The 22,994-nt window shown below is 36.2% G+C and overlaps 1 protein-coding gene across 1 annotated transcript in view; it reads right to left on the bottom strand.

The window, feature by feature from the left end:
* The window catches only part of LOC121323075 (schwannomin-interacting protein 1-like), a 163,218-nt gene that overhangs the window by 128,664 nt on the left and 11,560 nt on the right, over positions 1 to 22,994 (bottom strand). The window contains exons 2-4 of the mRNA XM_041263808.1: positions 3,061 to 3,125; positions 1,910 to 1,990; positions 1,350 to 1,500 (exon numbers count right to left, since the gene is read on the bottom strand). Coding sequence (XP_041119742.1) covers positions 1,350 to 1,500; positions 1,910 to 1,990; positions 3,061 to 3,125 — 297 coding nt within the window. The remainder of the gene's footprint in view (positions 1 to 1,349; positions 1,501 to 1,909; positions 1,991 to 3,060; positions 3,126 to 22,994) is intronic.

The raw sequence follows: 22,994 nt of genomic DNA, 5'->3' as shown, positions 1-22,994 counted from the left end.
AACTGGCTTATCTGAGCTTGTTAATTGAAAATAAATGAATACAAATCAAATCAATGCAGTGGAAAGTAATGCATCTGGTCAGCAGATTAACTGCAGTGTAATTCGAGAAGGACTGTATATTTACATCTAATCATGTTATACTGTATTGCTTGTAGGGTGTTTGTTATTGTTGGTGGATAAGGATAGCATTACTTATTAATGAGCACGACATCCCGCAGCTGCTGTATGCATTAGAAATCATCAAGTCTTTTTAGCTGTTGAATGCTTTAAATTAACATGTACAATTTCCATTTTATGGATTAATGGGTTTTTGTTTACTGCTTATTTAGTAGGATTTTTTTTTTAATGTATGGATTATTAAACCTTTACTGAAATCTTTAATGAAAAATAGATATTTGCATAGAAAAATTAGCTATATAAGTATATTAGACTTAAAGGCTTGTTTCCTTTAACAAATTGAGTCCACTGTTTTTGTCTGAAAAATTGTTAGCTTCAGTATTTAACAATACACAGTTTACCCAGAAGAGGGAGCAATATATAAGATACAAATTACCTGTAACAGATCCACTGAAACCATGTAAATCTTGGTCTATTACTGATGGATTACAGCTTGATATACTTTGCTTTTCAGCTGAATTGAGTATAAAAGCAATTTAACATTAAAGTTCAAAAGCGCTATTATCAAGACTTATTTCAATCAGTTATACATTTTAGTCAATATTGTCTATTTTTTTTTGCGCATGATGCACAATAATACTGTATTATTAGTGAGGGATACTGATGTCACACAAGAAAACCCCAGTGAATGATCCCCAGTCCCACTGCTCAACTTTTCATGCCACAGACATGACACTTAACACAAGTAGTCCTTAATTAAGTCAGAATTGAAATATGTTGAGCTGCTCATGAAAACTAGATCAACACGTTCACAAATCAAAATGGTCACCAGGAGAAGACATGCAAGATGCTAAGAATGATTTACGTGTTTGACATACCTTGGGTATTTTTTGGAGCATACAAAATAACAGTAACAACAACACAAAAAGTTTTAAAATGGATTATAGCTCCCTAATCCCCCCCAAAAAACTTCAGGGGTATAGAACAGATCAGAATTAGCTAACAAATGAGTTCATGTTGCTGTTCTTCTGACACCCAGCATGAAAGCAAAGCAATGTTTTTGAAACACACTGAAGAACCAGTTAACCTTTTTATGGTAACTTCAATCTCAACTTGTGAAAACATACTGCACAGTGCCCGGCAATGAAAAGGGCCCACTCTTCCACAAAACTGACAACCTCATATCCCAGACTCATATTGAAGGTACAGGTAGAGACATGCCAGGTGCTTACTGGAGTGCTGCCATCTGACAGGGTGTTCATACTGATGGAGGTGCTCATCTTCCCTGAAGAGAGCGAGGGTGGGGAGGGACTCCATTTCTCCATGCAGCTTTGATGAAGGCCATCCTGCCGTTGAATGTACTCACGCCATGCCCTCTGAATGCTGTGAAAAACGGGACACTAGTTTTAGTTACCCACTAAATATTGCATTATATAATTAGGCATCTCAAAGGAGAACTCTTTGATAAACATGCACTAAAAAACTGAGATACAGAAGCTGCAACTGACAGCTGTCTGTATGGGGCTTTGGCAAAAGGAGCTACTTGGATCATTTAAACCCCAAAGTGACAACTGTAGTATGGCAGGCTGCCACTTTAGAATTCAACTTGGACAGTTTTGCTGTTGGTGAGAATTAAAAAAAGTGAATACGTTTTTTGTTTAGGTTTCCCAGAGCTTTAAAACCTTTAAAACTTACTAAAACCAACAATTTTACATAAAACATGGAACTGCCAAGGTATAATTTATATTTTAATGCCATTTACTGGCCAATATTACAGTACATTCTAACTTACATTACAGCTTTTGACTCAAATGGCTGCATATTCATTTGGCACTTTTCAATGTTGTTTTCTATGTCTTTTGTTAGCTGGTGGCTGTAAAAAAAAAATAGAAGAAAAGTCTGTTAAACCATTAAAAATAAAATTACATCATTGTGAAACCAAATACCGTTGCGGGAAAACGTGTAGAGATTGTCCATAAGATAAAATCCAGAGTAAGAGCTACTGTAATTAACTGGTTATTATATCTATATCTATATCTATAGTAAATGTTTATTTTATTTATAGTTTTTTTATTTTTTATTTTTTGCTAAAAGGCTGCTTAAAAAAAGCGAAAGCGAGAAATGAAATCCGTCAGAAGCATCGAGCCTTTATGGCTGCCCGAATAAAATGTGACTGCTCAAAATAAGAATGTTCACTGCATGCCAGAGCAAAGCAGCAAAGCTTTGGTTTAACTTTGCTCCATTATTTATGAAGCAAATCCTTGTGTATGAAGTGACACTGCAATGGTAAGTTAGTTTAACACAGCACCGCTCTCCTTGGGATAATGAAAGGCAGCAGAATGCAAAGAGGACAAGGCTGAGCTGCAGGTGGGGGAGCAGAGGTAACGGGTTTACATCTGAATGGAACCCAAGAGTAAATGGGAATTCAGGTTTAGAGGCTTTAGCATCAGTGGTCCACCATCTGGTATAACATAATGGATCTGTTCTTAATTGCATCGTGACAGCTGCAATCTGTCATGAATTGCAATTGTTATTTTGCATTTTTTTGTGCATTATTGTTCTGAATTGAGTTCTCTAATGATGTATATTTTGAATAGTGTTTGTAAAGGCAGCTATAAGAGATGCAGTAATGTGTGTACTGCCTGAGCAAGAAATGCCATCATCCCAGTGGCATTCTAAAGTGAACAATGAATTAGGAGAAGGAACAGATCCTCACTACATCAGGGTAGGACCAAAAGAACGCTCAAAATGATGATTTAAGTTTATAAGCATGCTTTCAGCTACTTAGGCTGTTAATTAGAAAGCTGAGGGTTATAACATCAAACTAGTAAAACATCAAAAAAAATTCCATATCACACCCTAAAATAATCAATCTAAAGAATTTTATTTGTTTTAACTGCTAAACCCCAAACCCCAACAGATTAAAGAAAAGCGCACACTTACTTTTGGACCAGATATTTTCCATCTTTCACATGCTCCAGACTATTCTGTAGCCTGTTCAACTCATCCTAGAACAACAACAACAACAACAAAAAAAAAAGAAGAAACAAACAATTTGTTACAAGTTATGTTAGAATAACTTAATTGCCCTCTGTGAAACGACTTGATTTCTGAATGGTGCAAATACATATTTCTTCATATGGAATTGCTTGGTGATTTTTATCTCGTGCTTTATTATTTAATCCTATACATATCAGGGAAATAGATTTTTTCCTTCTTTTTTTTAACTATTTGAAACATTGAACTTCCATTTATTGTCGCAAATCCCTGGTTGACATGTGAAAGTTGTCCTGTACATCTATTCATCAAAACCAACTTAAAGCACTGAAGCCAAAAACCATAAGCAATCCATTACCGTAAACATCTTAATGTGCAGACTAGGAATGTATTTATTAACTGTCATTATAAAGGTTTGCCACCTTTTGTTAAGTTATGTGCATGATGATTTTGCAGCCTAAATATCCTCTGTCTATATAATTATAATTTACATATACTGGTAAATATACAGTGTGTACATCTATCGTATTATGGTTGGATACTATTTATCTGACAGAGTTAAGGTTTATAACACATCATTTAAATGAATGGTTTGCCTGCTATGAAACTGAATGAGAACTACAATCCAAGAAGTGAAGATAGAACCACCAGTCACCAAACAGCTGGGAGGTTTTTTTTTTGCATCCCACTGGGTAAAAAAGGATAACAATTAGCTATTTCAATGTACTGAGAGCCACATGGCAGTACCACTGATCAATTAAGCTTTCCAAATTATCCAAATTATCGAGTTAAAAAAAAAAAAACCCTGACCTTCAAGTTTTGCCTGACAATTAACATTCATTTGGAAGCATAGGTTCTGGCAAGAAGTCATTTGTAAATACTGTTGATTGCAGCATATCTATTTGATTAAGGCACATATCTGAATTCGATTTAGATTAATTTGAAATTGAACTTTGTTTTCAGTAATTGCTAATATTACAGTTGGTCATTGATACAACAGAAAGATAATGAAATGCAAATAATAGCATTCCAACAGATTGGACCGAGTGCACAATATAGAATGTGGGAAGATATTGAATTCTTCTGGAATGGTCAGGTGCTATAATTAGACCTAGGGTCAAATACTGTAATTACTAACACATCAGCTAATAGCAGCACATTTTCCATTGCTTTCAACAGTTTCAGTAGCCTGAACTAATTTAATATTTCCTTTCCATTTTTTTGGGAGGGTGCTTACTTATGGTGGAAGCATAAATAATTATAAAGCACAAGCGAACTAAACTGGAGCTAGTGCTAAGGGACTATATTGTATTAAGCTCTTTGGGATGTGTGTGTATATATATATAGTATATATATATATATATACTATATATATATATATATATATATATATATATATATATATATATATATATATATACACACACACACACATATATATATATATATATATATATATATATATATATACACACACACACACACATATATATATATATATATATAGATCTCATTATTCTTCTCATATTACTGAATACATATATATTCTCTCATATTACTGAATTACAAATGGTACATTGAAATTTCGTTTTGTTCGATATTTTATTTTAAAACACTGAAACTCAAAATCAATTATTGTAAGGTGACACTTGTTTTATGTTGGGAAATATTTTTAAGAAAAATAAAAAAATGAAATATCTTGCTTGCTTAAGTATTCAACCCCCACACATTAATATTTGGTAGAGCCACCTTTTGCTGCAATAACAGCTTTAAGTCTTTTAGGGTAAGTATGTACCAGCTTTGCACACAGTGTCGGAATGATTTTGGCCCATTCTTCTTAGCAGATTTGTTCCAGGTTGTTCAGGTTGGTTGGACAATGCTTGTGGACCGCAATTTTCAAATAGTGCCAAAGATTCTCAGTGGGATTGAGATAAGGACTTTGACTAGGCCACTGTAGGACATTTACCTTTTTGTTCTTGAGCCACTCCAATGTTGCTTTGGCCTTGTGCTTAGGATCATTGTCCTGCTGAAAGGTAAATTTCCTCCCAAGCTTCAGTTTTTTAGCGGACTGAAGCAGATTCTCTTGCAGTATTTTCCTGTATTTTGCTCCATCCATTCTTCCTTCAATTGTAACAAGATGCCTAGTCCCTGCTGATGAGAAGCATCCCCACAGTATGATGCTGCCACCACCATACTTCACTGTAGGGGTGGTGTGTCTTGAGGCATGGGCAGTGTTAGGTTTGTACACCACATAGAGCTTTGAGTTTTGGCCAAAAAGCTCTATCTTGATCTCATATGACAATAAAACCTTTTCCCACATTGCAGCTGGGTCACTCTCATACTTTCTAGCAAACTACAGACATGCTTTCAGATGGTACTTTTTGAGTAATGGCTTCTTTCTTGCCACCCTCCCATACAGGCCAGTGTTATGCAGAGCTCTTGATATGGTTGACTGATGCACGATTACTCCACTCCCAGCCACTGAACTCTGTAGCTCCTTCAAAGTGATTGTTGGCTTCTCTGTGGCTTCTCTCACAAGACTCTTTCTTGTTTGAGTGTTTTGAGGGATGACCTTTTCTTGCCAGTGCCTGGGTGGTGTGATGCAGCTTTCACTTCCTAATTATTGATCCAACTGTGCTCACTGGGATATCCAAACACTTGGATATTATTTTGTACCCTTTCCCTTATCTATGCATTTGTATTACTTTATCTCTAACTTCTGTAGAATGCTCTTCGGTCTTCATTTTCCTTCAGATTCACAGCCTAACCGATGATCCTTCAACAGTGGGGTTTTTATACAGAAAATGTGACAGCAACTTTAATGGTTCACAGGTGGAGGCCAATGGTAAGGTAATTGTGTCCTCGTTAGGGCAATTTCTTTCATCAGTGCAAACTGGGAGCTTCCACAGCACAGGGGTTGAATACTTATGCGAGCAAGATATTTCAGTTTTTTATTTTTGTTAAAAATATTTCCCAGCATAAAAACAATTTCACCTTACAATGATTGATTCTGAGTTTCAGTGTTTAAAAATAAAATATCAAACAGAAGGAAATTTAAATGTACCATTTGTAATTTGGTAATATGAGAGAATTGGTCAGGGGTCTGAATACTTTTGCAAGGCACTGTGTGTGTGTGTGTGTGTGTGTGTGTGTGTGTGTGTGTGTGTGTGTGTGTGTGTGTGTGTGTGTGTGTGTGTGTGTGTGTGTGTGTGTGTGTATATATATATATATATATATATATATATATATATATATATATATATATATATATATATATATATATATATATGAGATGAGAGGAAGAATATGTTAGTAATATGTTAGTTTAAGTGCTCTGGTGAACGTTTACGAAAATATTTGACAGAGCAGTACATCGTTATAATGTACGTGTTATTAAAATGTTACAGAAATTCCACTCTTAATAAACTCTCCAGTGCATGTCTCATGAGCCAGATGGTGCTACTGTGACTGTCACAGGATAATACATTAAACCAGGGTGCCAGGAGATCATTTACATTAACAGGAGAAAAGCAGATATGCTCAGCAGTTCAATCTTCCCTTTTTAAACAGATTAAAATAGCCCTGATATCATAATATGGATGTGTTAATAGCACTGTTTTCAGAGCTCTAGAATTGTAATGTTTTCAGCCAAGCATACACTCCTTCTGAAAGTGAACTGCTTCTCTTGTTATTCAAATTATTACAAAGCAGTGAAAAAAATCAGTATTTCTATCTATCTATCTATCTATCTATCTATCTATCTATCTATCTATCTATCTATCTAGTCTGAGTCATGTGCGCATCGAGGTGTTGATTTTAGCTGTGGGGCACCAGGGAGTGCTGCTTTGTTCTTGGCGCTCATGAGGTTAGGAAGAAAAATTGCCTTTGGATAGTTCAACTCATCAAGCTTCAGGGCCCCCTACTGGAGGAAAACGTGATTTAATTAACAACGGGACAGACAGAGGCGGCCCATTGACGGAACAACATTCTAATTGGGTATTTCAAATTGGTATTCATGAAACTGTACTGTACTGTTGTTAAATTTACCCCTCTGTAGCTGTTTAATGATAATGTTGAGTCCACAGAAGGCTACACTATAGAGGAATGTAAAAAACAGACAGCAAAGGTCAGATTTTGCAAGGTTGTGGGGCTCTGTGTGGAATGAAAACACCATTCCTCCTCAGATGCATTCAGTGAGACAAGAATGAGAGGTTTTCAAAAACCACCAGGCTGATAAGAACTGAAGATGATGTTGTATTGGTTAATCAACAGGATATACACTATAAATAGAACAGCACTTTATTCTTGCAATTATTTAAATTTACAAATAGACCAATTACAACAGTGCTTCTCTGTACTCAACCACTGAAGCACCTGTGTGCAAATAATCTTTCCAACAGAAGATTTAACTCATTAGAACAATAAATTATGCAGTGCTTAGGAATGGATAGGAAGTTCTATAAAATGCACAATTTTAACATGTTTTAATTTTTTTTTTATATACCAGTTTTTTTTTTTTTTCTTAAGACGGCCTGATCTATCATTTAAACATTAAGTGGTTCAGTTTACTGCTGGTTGTTTACACTTTTTAAAACATTTTAAAAGTGGCAGTTTTAGTTATCCCAGATAAACTCATTTGAATGAATTATATGGTTAGGTAAATCTCCTAAGAGACATCTATGTCTTAATATAAGAGAAACTACAGTTTGAACACCGAACAAGACTTCACAAGGACAGATAAACATTGTTGCATCCCAGGACAGCAATGCTGATCCATCAATCCCGTCACTATAAATCAACGCCACACAGGTATTGTCATTGTCTATATTGCTGCAGCCAAGAATAAATCATATCTGCTACAGTAAGCAGTGCATGCAGAAAGTGGTTTCTTTACCTTTCTGCATAATCCAGTGAGTTGAGTCTGCAGGGACGATATTTCCTCTTTGTCTAAAGACACAATCATTTCAAAGTACTTTTATCTTACTGATGGCCTTGTCAATGGTTACCAAGTCTATCAGATTCCCTTTCAGTCAAACATAAGGTAAAGTCAGTTGCAACACATTCCATCATGATCACGAGGGCCTGATCAAGGCTTTGCTATGCAAGACAGGAATTCTCTAGGTAAATAATTGTCTATTTGCTTGTAGGCATGGAAGACTAAAAAAAACAACATTCTATTAACTTGTTAACTAGTCAGGAAATTGACTTGTAGTACTGTCTCTGATAGCGTCACTTTTGAATGTTACCTAAGTACCTAATACCAGCTATAAAGCAATATTAAAAGAACAAGCATGTATTATGTTAGGTTAGTAAAGCATGGCAAATCAGAGCAGGAAATCAAAATCTCTGAACATGTAACAAGAGAATCCCCACCATGGAAAAAAAGAAAATACAAAATTTAGCAGCAGGCTGGCATATGAAGTTCTTACTGTGCATGTTCCTTAATAGAATACAAAGCATGCTTACCACAGCAAGTGCATCTTTTAAACTAAAAATCTTGTTTATGAGGATCCTTCATATAGACAGACACCTGGAACATCTTAAAAAACAAAGAACAGATGGTCACTGAGTCATGCAAAACCCAGTATTTGGAGTCACTGCAGGAGATGAAACTCATTTGGATTTTAAACATATCACCCATGTGCACAGAGATACCAAAAAACAAACAAACACAAAAGTATACAATGGCGATATGTCTCATGCTTGTCTAGCTGACAATAGAACAGGTGGTTAAATATCATTCAGTCCCAGTGAATCTAAAAATGAAGCTTTCAATATTTGAGCTGCTATAGTGCACATTACTGAGAGTCAAGAAATCCACAATCCAAACAAACTCATTCATTGCTACTAGAATTATAGTCGGTTATTTTTTATAGCATTGTGTGTAAAATCTCATCACAGATTTACTGTGACCCAATGCTCATAACAGGAGATAATAGTATTCAAGTGCATAGTGTCCATGTTGTGCTGTTATTGTATACATTCTGTAAATGAATCCGGAATAAAACAAAAAAAAAGCAATTTCCTTGGGTAAAAATAAGGGATTTAATCACCTTTTTTTTATTCAACAGTTTCACCTTATGCTTACCTACACAAAGCAGATTAAAACACAATCTCAATTTTAATATGCACAAGCTATCTGCAGTTCAATTCATTGCAATAAATTTTCCTACAGAGTTTATGTTGACAGCTACTAGTAAATAACTTTGATACCCAAGCTTATTCTGCTAAAAATGTTTAGTGAATAAGGCCCTTCATGTCACAGGAGTGCACAGCGCATGGACACTATGGGTGTCTAAGAATCTAATTGCCAAAAGCATTAAAGTGTGTGGGGTAATAAGGCTGCCAAGTATTAATCCCTCCAGTTGCTACAGCGGGAATGCAGTTCATCAAAACACAAGCACAGTAGGAGAGTAACAGCGTATCAGGGAGAGTGTAAACAGTGCCTCCTCAAATAAAAGCTTTACATTAATGATTATGGCAATCAGTTCAATTGTCAGTTAAATGTATCTTTCTAAGTGGATCTCCTCCAAAAAAACCTTAAGCTGCAAAGCTGGAACTTGCAATTGCATTGCACATGCATCTCTTAACAGAGACTGCCAAGTAGCTTGGTCCAGCTTGGCTTGGGTCTGTAACCAAAGAAGTGGACCTCCAGCAGCTCCTGTGAAGTGTTGAGGTCTTGAAAATGGAACAGGGGCCAAGTGCTGAATTTTATTATGCAAACAATGATCCAGCAAGCACAGGGGAGTGCCCAAAGGACTGAGTCACCCCTGACTCCCACTGAAAGTAGACACATCCGATGACGCATCTCTTTAACTGCTCTACAAGTGACAAACTAGCTGGCTGTTTAGCTTCCAGAACTCAATATAAAAATATTAAATAGCAATATAAAAGCTTTCGGTATGAAAACGATTAAGTTTCGTGGACTCTTCTTAACAGTGTCTTTGAACAGCTAAGCTCTGAATGAAAAGCAGCTCTACACAATCTGGCGTAGTACAATATTATTATGAAGCATGAATATGAACTTCTACCCACCTATACCTTACTGTTCCAATACTTTCTGTGAGAGAGGTTTCATGCTGCTGCATTTTATTTTCATCTAAAACATAATATTTCATTTTCTTTGTTGGGTGTCTTCCGCTGCTTCTGTTTCCCAATACAAAGGTCTACAGTTCACATCTACTACCCAACTGTTCTTAAAACATAATGTAACATTTTACTACAATTTCTTTTTTTATTTTTCTTTCTACTCGATGTGTATCATTTTACAGTGGCACTGCTCCAGGCAAATGTATTAGTTCCATTTCCAATTTCTGAAGTGCTAAGGCAAATTTATTCAGCTGCTTTTTTTTTCTTCTTTTTTTTTATCATTATTATCCCTGAGAGATTTAATCATAAACCAGAGATGTGAAAAAAGCTATAATTTTGCAACAAATTGAGGTAATCTTAGAAACATGACTTGCATAATGTATTGGCCACTTCTTGGGGTAATGGGGTAGCCTCACCCTGGCCTTTTCCTTTAGTTTAAAATGCAATATGATTAACACCAACTTCAGTAGTGTTTTGTAAAGTATTCAATGGGTAAACCATTTGAAGCAACGCACAGTTCGACATGTATGTACATTTCACAGCAAACCCCACGCAACATTGTATGTGAGATATTCGCGAACATGTCTGTAACCACATCAACCATAGTTTTTCACACCTCTGTAACAGGCCAAACATAACTTCATATTTCCAGGTGGTCTATCCCGGTACCTTTTTAAAGATCTTCTAATTCACAAGCAGCAGAAGGGCGTGAAAAGGCTGGCAATGTAGACAAAAAGGTAAAACAAAAGAGTATGCATTAAGGTCCTGGTCAACTTCCCTACACAGTTAAAACTCCTAGACATATATGGGACTGAACTGAACCACAGAAGAGAGAGAAGAGAGAAACGTCTTGATCTCCGAGCCATTTCCATAATTTTCATTAATGGTATTACAAATCTTTAAAAGTGGCAATGCAGTGGCCAGTGAAAGGTTTGCATAATTTAGGAATGCAAATTTCAGTTTTGCACCATCTCGCACAGTGTATTGATTGCAATGGTGTGCAGTAAAATGTATGAAGTTGGCCATGTTGCTGTGTCCCCACAGTGTGTTTCTGATGTCTTGACCCTGAAATTTAAGTGCTGTAAAGGATAGCCTGCCCTGACCTCTGCTCCTCTGTTGTTCTCACTTTGCTGTATAAAGAGATACATTTCACAGATTAGTCTGTGAGCGACCCAGGTGCAAACTTTTAACTCAATTAAATTGATGCAGGGTCAAAATTGCTTATGATTGCTGTTTGAGTTACTATCTTGATGATACTTGCTGGAAATGTAAATATTCATTTGAATCTTTACTGTCTCTGAGACCCTAGATAAGGGGTTTAGTGGAGGGTCAATATGTGTTTAAATATAGTGGATCAGTGAGATAATTACCTTTGGAGACCTTTGGTTCAAGTGAAGTGGATAGTTGTCTAAGCCACATAACCACAGGCCTGTTGTTAATAAGTTAGAATTGAGGTAATTTGTAATTCAAGCAACTGCTGTTTTATCAAGTACTGTCCAATAACTTTAATTGCTTTTGCCAATATACATATACATTTTGCCTGTGAATTTTGTTAATAAAAGGCAGTGTCAATAAAGATACATTTAGGTATGTGATGAGATCCATTACAAAGCTCCAGAATAAAATAGCTCTCCTTTACTTATGAACAGGCTACTATATGGTTAATAAGAAATCTTCAGTGATATACCTTGTTCCAAACATCATCCTCCGATGAATAAATAAAAATAACCTTGACAGAGAAATGGAACATGACAATCTACTTGTACCAGACTATCAAAACAGACCCCAGGGTTCAGTATAACAGGCCAGACCTTGTCATTTATTACAAGGCTGTCAACCAAGGTCTACTTGTAGATTCACAGCCTTTTAGAACATCTGCAGGCCACTGAACTCAACACCAAAGCCAAAGGCTTGATATACCCACGCTTGTGAACACCACAATCACTTATCTTCATTCCTGTAGCCGAGCCCCTGGGATTGAGTGCAAGAAAACTCTCTGAGCACTTCAACTGCATCAAAGAGAGAAATACTCTTTAAAAGGGCAATGCTCCTTCAGGGTACAGTGCTTATAATTACTCTCTGCCCTCACTGTGAAAGGTCAAATGTCGTCACATTAATCTGATGCCTTCTAACATTGAAATGGTGCCCTTTGCCAAAAAAACCCCAAAACAATACAATAAAATAAAATAACAATGCCTTCAGCTATCTTCCATATAGATTTGTTTATTACACTGTTTTATTAGACCTTTTTATTTGATTCCACAAAAATTATACAATGCTTTCAAGACTAAATAGTCACTTAAACAGCATATATGTCTATACATATCTCCCTAAGTCCCTCTCTAAGATACCCCTGCCTGATAGTGTATTTCTGGTTATGTTATATTAAAAAAGCATTGGAACTACATGACGTACTGGAGAATATTATTTCAAGAACTGGTTATTCCAACATGCTGCTGAGGCTATCTGTACAATTCCAGCAACTACAAAAATGAATGTATTGCAGCTTGTTTTGTTTTTATCTTATTCTTATTCTGTATGACTACTTTATTAAACAGTAATGCCTTGACTCTACCTACCACTGGGATTGAGTTGAAAGCAATTTGAAATCCATCCCCTATGTTCTATCAGTAGCAGAGCACTCTAATCACAATTTAAACTGGGACACACATTTGGAGCACAGACTGAAAGAATATGCTCACGGCAGTCGCTAAGATAGAGGGTGCTACCTAACAATAACAAAAAAAAAAAAAAAACAGAACTGAGGGCTGTGAGTTAATGATGCTATAACATTAATATTAATATTAATATTATACATAGAACACCGACTACACCTCTAATGCATGAGGGTCATTTTCTGCTGTGAATAGGAAGTATTTTATAGTGTACTTACTAGTTTGTGTGCTTTGGGGAGGGATTTAAAAAATGTGCCTGATTTAAATAGAAATTAAATAGTTAACAACCTACGACAGGAACATAAAATTACATCATGCTTTTATTTTGAGAAGTAGGGAGGCATACAAATGTGCAACCACGGGCTTCTATATGAGTTAAGTAGAGGTTTCTAGGAGTAAATGACTGCTTTATGGTCTTCATTCTTTTACAACAAAGAATGCAGTTTGCTCTCAAGGTCTGTCTTTATTAATCTGTAGATCACAGATTTGCAGGCCTCCTTCTGCTGGGCTCAAAAACCCATAGCCCAGTAAAGGCGCTCTCCGTGAGTAAACAATGCGCTCTATAGCCTGGACATCGCCAGTTCGAGTCTGGGCTAATCCACAGCCGACCATGGATGGGAGTTCCCTGGAGGGGGAGGGGGGGGGGTCAAGGTTGGCCAGGGTGTCCTTGGCTCACCGCGCACCAGCGACCCCCGTAGTCTGGCCGGGCGCCTGTGGGGTTGCCTGTTAGCTGCCCGGGAGCTTTGTTGTCCTCCTGCGCTGTAGCTCCTGGGCGGCTGCATGGTGAATCCGCAGTGTGTAAAGAAGCGGGCGGCTGACGGCATGCACTTCGGAGGACAGCGTGTGTTCATCTTCGCCGCTACCGAGTCAGTGCAGGGGTGGTAGCGGTGAGCTGAGCCTAAATAATAATTGGGCATGTCAAATTGGGAGAAAATAACAAAAATAACTGGCGACTAATTTATTAAAAACAAAACAAAACAAAACAAAACAATAGCTATGACTTAATTTACAGTGCTGTAAACATTTTGTGATGGAAATGAAAAAGACCTGCAGGTGTGTATTTTAATAATGCAAAACTATATCAATGTAACGATGCTTCCAGGTCTTCATCTCACAGAAACAAAAGCTCATTAAAGAGAATAGAAAAGATTATGGCAAGGGAAAGTTACGGTGCATGCTTTCAAATGTTCTGTTTACATTGTTCTGGGTACATATTGTGCTAGTGTGCAAGATAAGTCCATTTCAAAGCCTTAAACAAGGGTAAGTACAACAGCTTTGTTGCTGACACTTTTTGATTTCATGGGTCATGAATTCAAGGTCTATCCAATTTAATGAATGGAAGATTAACTATAAAAATGAGCTTTTAAACTTAATGGTCAGACTGGAACTCTGTGCAAATATAGCGACAGCAAACGATTATTTAAGGCAAGAATGACACTGACCACAATATTGAATCTAAGGTATTCAAATTAATAAACTAGAAAGCTGTAAAAACTATTTTAATGAATGAAGACAGGCTATGAAACAGAATGATTTCTGCTTGTATTAGTAGACATGCCCTGGCTATTGCTACATTATCTCAACAAAAATACATATCCACAAGTTTACAAACAAGAGGAGGCCATTCGGCCCATCTTGCTCGTTTGGTTGTTAGTAGCTTATTGATCCCAGAATCTCATTAAGCAGCTTCTTGAAGGATCCCAGGGTGTCAGCTTCAATAACATTACTGGGGAGTTGATTCCAGACCCTCACAATTCTCTGTGTAAAAAAGTGCCTCCTATTTTCTGTTCTGAATGCCCTTTTGTCTAATCTCCATTTGTGACCCCTGGTCCTTGTTTCTTTTTTCAGGCTGAAAAAGTCCCTTGGGTCGACACTGTCAATACCTTTTAGAATTTTGAATGCTTGAATTAGGTCGCCACGTAGTCTTCTTTGTTCAAGACTGAACTGTCAAGGCAACAAAACTGTTTTAATATCCTTTACATGTCAGGTATCACATTTGGGGTTTACTTCTGTCAAACCAATGATACACACTCTGCAGTTTATTTTTCAGGAGACAAGTTACTTAGAATTTTAAATGTTTGTAAATATGTATACCTATACATATTCTGCATATTATATTGATGCAGTGGGTTCTGAATCATGTATTACTATAATGTATAAATAAAGCATCATGAAGCTGAACTATACTGAAAGAAACAATTTATGATCTGCCTTATGCTGTTAGCTCTTGGAATTAGCTCAATCTTGGTGAAATGTAAACATGCAGATTATTCTTTATCTCAGAAGCAGTCTTGTCCATATCCCCAAGCATCTGCCTCCCTTGTGCATTCATTCCATTGTCACTGTAGATGTGTTTTTATAATAACTGTCTTTGATACATACTGTAAAACTCTACAGTAACAGGAGCTGTTTAAGTTCACAATGGAATGACATAACGAACAGTACCAGAGTTCATTTTTGCAGGCTTCACCATACAAATATTGCTTTCAGTATACTTTACTATGCTTTGAAATGAACGTCAAACAACTAAATAGTGGTTTCTAGCATTTACACGCTGCCGATCCATAGCGATGCTGGCTCCACTGTGGATTTCATCAAACTTGCAGGAGACGGCCTCCAGCATACAGCATGTCCTGTTCATGACGTCAGCACATCTGCATGTTCTATTTCCAAGTGTGATGAAATCTAGACAACTTAAAGTGGGCCGGCTGCAAGACAAGACATCCCCAAAACTAATCATACAATATTTCCATCTGAACATACAGTGTACTGTAAATATCAGTGACATGGACAACACAAGCAATAGTAGCATTTTAAAAGTTTTGCAATGCTATAAAATAGATATCAAGTTCAAATCAATACCTGTGATTGCCCAGAATGTACTGGACATTGAGCCCATGGCATCAGAATTCACAAAGAGATACAGAAGAATCTGGAAAATATTTGCAATATGGCTTGATTTGTAGGTCCTATTATCTATGCTATGTTATATTATATGACTGCAGCATTAGGTTATTTAGTAATCAGACACTTCTGTTGAGCACATTCATATTCATAATTCCAATCAATATAAACAGCAACGTCATGGACCTGGTTTTCATTACAAAATAAACAGCTAAATAATTGCATGCAGCTAAGAATTTGTTTTACTTTCCCTCAAGGCAATGACAGTTTATTTGTATTCAGGTGTGTAATGAAAAAAATACTCTATAGATTTAAGTAAACTCACAGATAGAAGTTACTTGACTGCTAATCATTTGTTAATGTTTATTAACATAATCATTAAAAGCACTGTAGTTTCTTAATAACTATTTCTTAATTTACAAACCCAATAAACATCAATAAGGTTTTATTGCTAAGGTAAAGCTATACACCCACTCCAATATTGTTACTACTGCAAAGGAGAGTACTAAATTACTATTGCAAGATAAAATCAATACAACCTGAATTACTGTTAAAATGGACATTAAGTTTTTCAAAAACAGTTTTTTTCATCTATTTCATCTACTGGAGTTTTATTATTCTGCTTTTTGTGTTCTGTTTTTTTTTTTTTTTTTTACTTTGAAATCATATTCATTCTAAAATAAATAAACTGTAACAGCTACAAGAGCAAATATATTTGACTGGCTTTTGATTAGATTCTAATTATACCTTCCTGCTTGCCAGTTAATATGTATCATTATATGAAATTGTAGTCTATTATTACACCCTTACTGTGTGATTGCTTTGAGAACATTAACTATATACCAAGACAGGCTTTTCACAACCATAAGGAACATACTGTAGATCAGATATCATTAATCTGATATTAGTAAAAAAACAAACAAAAAAAAAACACATAGTTAATGCACAAGCATGGTTGAAACCCAAATACGGATTTATCAACTTTAATTGCATCTGCAGCTGTTTACCTTTCGTACCTGAAAAGTATTCTGATCTACTCATTCAAGAATAGTTTTTGTTTTTATAACTAGCTGCCTTTTAAAACACAATCCACAAATCCATTAAATAAATAAAACTGGCCAGGTGTTTAAATAGAATACATTTGTGTGCCAAAGCTCAACTGGCCCTTGCTGTGTCAGCTTTAACAGGTCTGTCATGTACAGTGTCTATGCAGGTTTACAAATCGATTAATACAAGCATGTTTACTGCTTCTGACATTCTCTATGAATCTCCATTATGATTCGAGACTACTCCAGCGACTGCTTTTATTAATAACATCCCCCCTCACTTCCTCTACCGCAAGCTCTTGGGTGTTGCAGACGGAATGGGTCAGGCACGACCTTCCCTCTGTCAAAACACACAGCACTTCTGGTCAACGAAGTCATTACATTAAAGCTGGTATACTCTTGTGCATTGTTTCACCTCTGTATTTTTCAATTGCCTTCAAAGTACATAATATGTGCATTAAACAAGAACATATAGCTCCCTGATATTATACACACACACACACATACACACACACACACACACACACACACGTGTGTAAAGTGAAAAATATACAACTTACAATACTACAACACCATATAATCAAATTATCTTAAAAAGAAGGGATGCGGGCACAGCATCATAAATCCAGAAAATGAATTTGTGTTTTTGCAGTATAGAAATGTATTATAGGATGAGTAAACATTTCAATTCAATGCAGCTGGATATCAGTCTTACTTGGAAGCCACCACAAATATTCATGACATTAAGTATTACCCCACAATTGCATTTAGGATCTAGGCTGTGCTTTATTACTGGGAAGACTTTTTTCAAGTGTAGGTATTAGCAAAAAAAGAACAATAATAAATAAAAAAAAACTGGACATCTGTAGCTGTTGCCTGTTTTTCTATGGTATTCTATAAACATCAGAATGCATTACAGCTCATCTAAATGGTTTCCGTTCATCAACCTTGACTTTGGGAATGTTGAAGGACTACAGTGTAAGCACCTAAGAATGTGTTCTGGTTTGTTTGCAGTGGTGATTTGATGCAAATACTATGAAGTGTGTCCCTGGTGATATTTATAAATATGAATTAGATTCCCATTGGGAAATTGTCTCTTAGACTCAAATAAAAACAGTAAAGACTCCTATAAAACCCACTGTGATTGGGTGTCAGTCATGAACCGGTATTTGGGGAGGGGGGGCATTTCATTTACAAAAAATACATTTAAAAAAAATCAATAAACCCTTAATCAAATTGTGATGGACTAAAAAAAGAGGAACTAGTTCCGATCTTATTAAACACAATCAATTGAAATATCAATCTTTACAGAACAATTTCCAGAGACCCATTTGAGAATGAGGATTTAATGTGTGCATTTATCCTGGGGATTCTCTTTTAATCAACCAGCCCTTCTCTCTGCGGGATTGTCATATTTTTACACTGTCACATATATCATTACAGCTATTAAAGTTATTACTTTTAGCAAAGCATTAATGAACATCCAGAACAGCAAAGGGACCAAGTACTGTACAACACCTTCAGGCGTTTACAGTAACATTGTATCAGGTCTTTCATTAGGTTTGACAAATAATGCCCCACTCCAACTGTCAAAAAAGATCTGCAGATTTACTTATCCATTCTCTACTGGCATTATATGAGAAAAAAATCCAGATCCTAGAACTTTAACTCTTAAAGGATCCCAGTAGCACCAACAACATGGCTTGGTAGCCCATTCCATACATTCACCACTCTCTGTGTTTTCAAATGTACTTTATCAGCTTCAGTTACATCTTTGTTAAACCTCAAACACTATAGAGCAGAACTCTCACCCACTTTGGTCCACAAGTATTAGAAACAGTCTCACTGTGCTTTACAGTTAGAACTCCCAGTTAACTCAGGAAACTCATGTGATTTATTAAAACTGACTAGTCAACACTACTAAAGTATATATTATAGTTACTTTCATAGCTGGATCAATACATTTTACATTCAATTTTGTTCACCTGTAGACCCCTCTATACTGTAGACTGTATTAGTTAAATTGAAGGACTCCAGAACTGCAGTCTAAGGAGTCTCAGGAGTAAAGGACTACATGATGACCTGGCCACTGCATTTGCACTGCTCTTCAGCCACTGTGTAACCAGCAGGAGATAAAAATCAATGATATAACTTCATCTTCCTTTGGAAATTCTAAACTGGCAAGAAGATATGTGGGGTATCTCTTCCAGGTTGCTGATAATATTGCCCACACTCCAGGCTGTAAGAAACATCAGTTCTTTAAAATGCAGATAGTTCCAGAGCGGGCGATTTTTGGGACACATAATATACAGTCTTGTTTTTGCTCAGCGAGATTCTGTGCTTCTGTTGCATAAATCAAACATTCTGCGCAAGGTCAATTGATCAGGAGATTATTGGAGATATGCCTGGAGTCGAACTAAAGCTGGGTAATGATGATCATGAAATTAATGGGTAAAGGCAATTGTAGCAGACACTAAGCTAATTATTTATGTGGCTGAGATTAGGAAACAGTCATTCAGTATGATGCAGCCTGTGTGTTCCAGATGGATTTATATCTCATCCAAAACAAAAGCAATCAATTTCTCAGGTGCCCAATGTGTCCATCGTTAAAGGTGCATTGATTTAGGGTAGTGAAGTAATTGATGTTCTCTCTCATTGATTATATCAAGTTCTATATTTCTATTACTATCAACTGTATGATGGTGAATCGTAATACAGTAAAAGTACCAAAGGAAGATGCAGACACAGATGCACTCGAGAATGACTAGCACAGAGTTTTTAATTATATTCTTCACAATGTTAATCAGGGTCGTCCTACCTCAGTCTATAGGAGAACACTATACTGTAGACTTTCATATACATTGTAAGCCATGCATTTTTTTTTTTTTTTTTTGGTTAATACATTTTTTATATAATCAAGCATGGTAAAACTCCAAAAGTAGTACAGTGCCCCCTCATTATAAGGCAGCCTTTTCTACAGTGCCAGGGAACTGGTTATTAGGATATATGATCAAGGCTCCCATTTGCACCATAATGCGTATTCCTATTACACTTGTATACTCATTATAATAAGGCAACATACAAATAGCACAGCCTCTTAACATGGCTCTCAACTACAAAATCGGGAAGCACTTAAATCAGAATGTGGTCAAGAAAAAGATTGATTAAACTGATTGGGTTTCCTACACTGTTTATTCAGTCAAGCTTTGTTTCTGATGTGCTCAATTGACAGGTAGGGGATGGTGGATTAGCATCGCTGGCAGGATCAATACCATGATCGTATGAAGTTTGTAAACAATACAGATGTATGCATACAATTCAAGAGTGGTGCTTCTGCAGTAAACTGATATCATTTTAATGTTAATGCAGCAATGTGTCTCAATGCAGAGTTTTATTTTGTTGCACTTGTCATTTATACCTGATTTGGAGCGCAACTTCCATAACTTACACAAATGAAAGCATCTACTGCTATCAGTTTTCCAAGGCTGTTTCTGTGTGCATCTCAGCTAGACGAGTCTTTGAAAGTAACGAGATTCTGTCACTTTATTGACACGATACATTCTCAGACAACATACTATTAGAGTCTGTCATCAAAGCTCAAGTAAATCAAATGTTGGTTTTGTGCCAAATGTTGGGATGTATCACTTAATTTCACATCTAAGTACCCAGGCTGTGTTTTATCAATCTGGGGGTTGCCTTTCGCAACATTATAACACCAGTATATGTGAAACCCAAGCAACCCCTTTGAAAAGCAAGGATCAGCAGTGATTTGGAACAACATATAGTATATAATGGCCTTGATATAGTAGCACCATGGTATTGCAAGGGATGTTATGTGTAAGTTCATACCATTTTGACACCATGATATTGCAATGGATGCATGTATTTCATACCATTTTGACAGTTGGGCTAATCTGCATTTGTTTCTAACCTCCTCTCACCAATAGGAAAACACAATCTGTAAAGGGCAGTGCATCACACAACGCTGCCCGGTACATTAGTTTATAAAGATGATAATGTATAACCTTGAGCTCAAACTGAACAACGTTTGTAAACAGTTAATAAACTAAAAAAAAGTGGTCCTTAAAATATAGTGTGTGTGTTTTTTTAACTATTTAAGTGCCCTAAAAACAAGAATGTGGTATCCTCTGGGTTTACAGTCCTGGCAGAAAAAATGAGAAAGTCTACCACACTGGTGGAACAGAAGCTTTGTGAATGTCCTAAGCATTTAAACCTGATTTGTATAAAAGAACTTAGAAGACCTTGAGGGAATAAGTCCATCATTGCTGCTCCACACAAAACCTTTGAAGTAACGTCATGAATATGCAAAGCAAATATTTCAGCACAAAGAAATGGTGTGTATGCTGTATTTCAAAGTGCTGACACAGGAGTCATGTCAAATATATTTGAAAGTCTTCTAAATGTATGGAGATGAATAAGCTTTGTGTTGAAAAAGAATAATGGAAAAAAAAAAACTAACCTATGTTAGGAGTCCTGGCAGCCCTCATAGTACCAGCAGTTATGCAGTTCAAGAGTTATGCAAACTTCTGGGAACATTAATATTGAACAGAACACTAGTCATAAATGTGGCTCTGAATAGAAACTCTATCTCATCCGGTAAAATACAAAGACAAGTGAACTGTTAGGAATAACTAGTGTTTCCGTTCTCTCTTAAGCAAGGTTATCCATTTTGATAATGTATAATTCAGAAAATAGCATCAGCAACACAATCCAGTAGTCTTGAAAGGTACTCTTGAGTTTTCTGCTCTTTCTATTATATTCTTATTCACATTGGCAGCAGATTTCTTTAAGCTTTTTTTTTTTCTTTTACAAATGAGCAGCCAGCAAGACAGGGTTTAAATTTAGTATCATAAAAAAAGAGCCTTGAGAGAAATATTTTAATCTGAGATTCATTTTTTGTACTGCTTGTAAAATATTAATGTGGGTCAGGTAATAAGAAAGACAACATAAATGGAACAAATGAGCAGTTACTGCAGTGGAAACACAAAGTCACCAACACATTGGAAAAACAGTACAAAATGTCCTTACCTATGACATTTATATTATCAATGATTAAACTGTATGCATCCCAGGTAATATAAGAGGACAAGGTCCATGTCATTATTAACAAAAGTTAAATTTCCCTTTGCTTTAAACTATTATCTTAAGACAGTAACCATGGTAATATTAAAAAAAAAAAAAAAAAAAAAAAAACTCCCCTCAACTATGCAGCCAAATAAATGCTACAGACATTGGATTCAGAAGAAGGTCAAATTTAGTGAAAGGCATGAAAATGCAATCACCCACCAGGTGTGCAGTCAATTTACATCCAGAGAGAGAGAGAGAGAGAGAGAGAGAGAGAGAGAGAGAGAGAGAGAGAGAACAGTACAGTATAGTACAGTACATCAACTGAAAGTGTAATTAGACTAAAAATTCAAGCATGAAAAAGCAGGAGTGGTGACTAGTCATGTCTAAAGAGAGAGTGACGGAGATAAACTAGTGAAAATGAGTTTCAAGTGTTATTTCTGTCTTAAAATGTTGGTAATTGCATTGATTTATGTGCAATAACACTGCTGCTTTAAATCACATTATGATGGTTACAGCTGGACTGCATGCATATTAAAGTTGGAACAGCGTTACAATAACGTTTTGCATCTGTGCTACTGCTATATACATACCAATTAGCTGGTAAGTGAAGAGATACTTGCTCAATAGATAATGATCATTGATAAATGTGATTAATGTGAGTGGTGGTACGCTAGCAATGAGGGAATAGTTAGATCAAATATTACTAATACCCTGGAATCAGCGATCCTATTTATACCAAGTGTTTAAGGCACTATTTAATTTGGTTTCAAGCCCTGCACACTCAACTAGAAAGGCATTCAGGTTTGTTTCTATCAAACCCATACAGTATCTGATTACCTGTCACCTAGCAACCGGCAAAGATTCTGGTTAAGTTTCCTTTTTTTTTTTTAACCTTTACTTTACCAGGAGGAGAACCCTGGCAACAGCAGCAGTACAGGTTCAAAAATCATTCCCAAAGAAACCCAAGGGAATGAGCACAGGATTTTCCCCTCCATAACTATAAAACACTCAAAAATAGTATATCTAGTAACTCTTATAAAATTTAAGACAAGCATTTTGAGATAATTGAAAGGATTTC

Source organism: Polyodon spathula, chromosome 11 (genome assembly GCF_017654505.1).
Source record: "Polyodon spathula isolate WHYD16114869_AA chromosome 11, ASM1765450v1, whole genome shotgun sequence".
Classification (NCBI taxonomy): domain Eukaryota; kingdom Metazoa; phylum Chordata; class Actinopteri; order Acipenseriformes; family Polyodontidae; genus Polyodon; species Polyodon spathula.
This window is presented reverse-complemented; position numbering and strand designations above follow the sequence as displayed.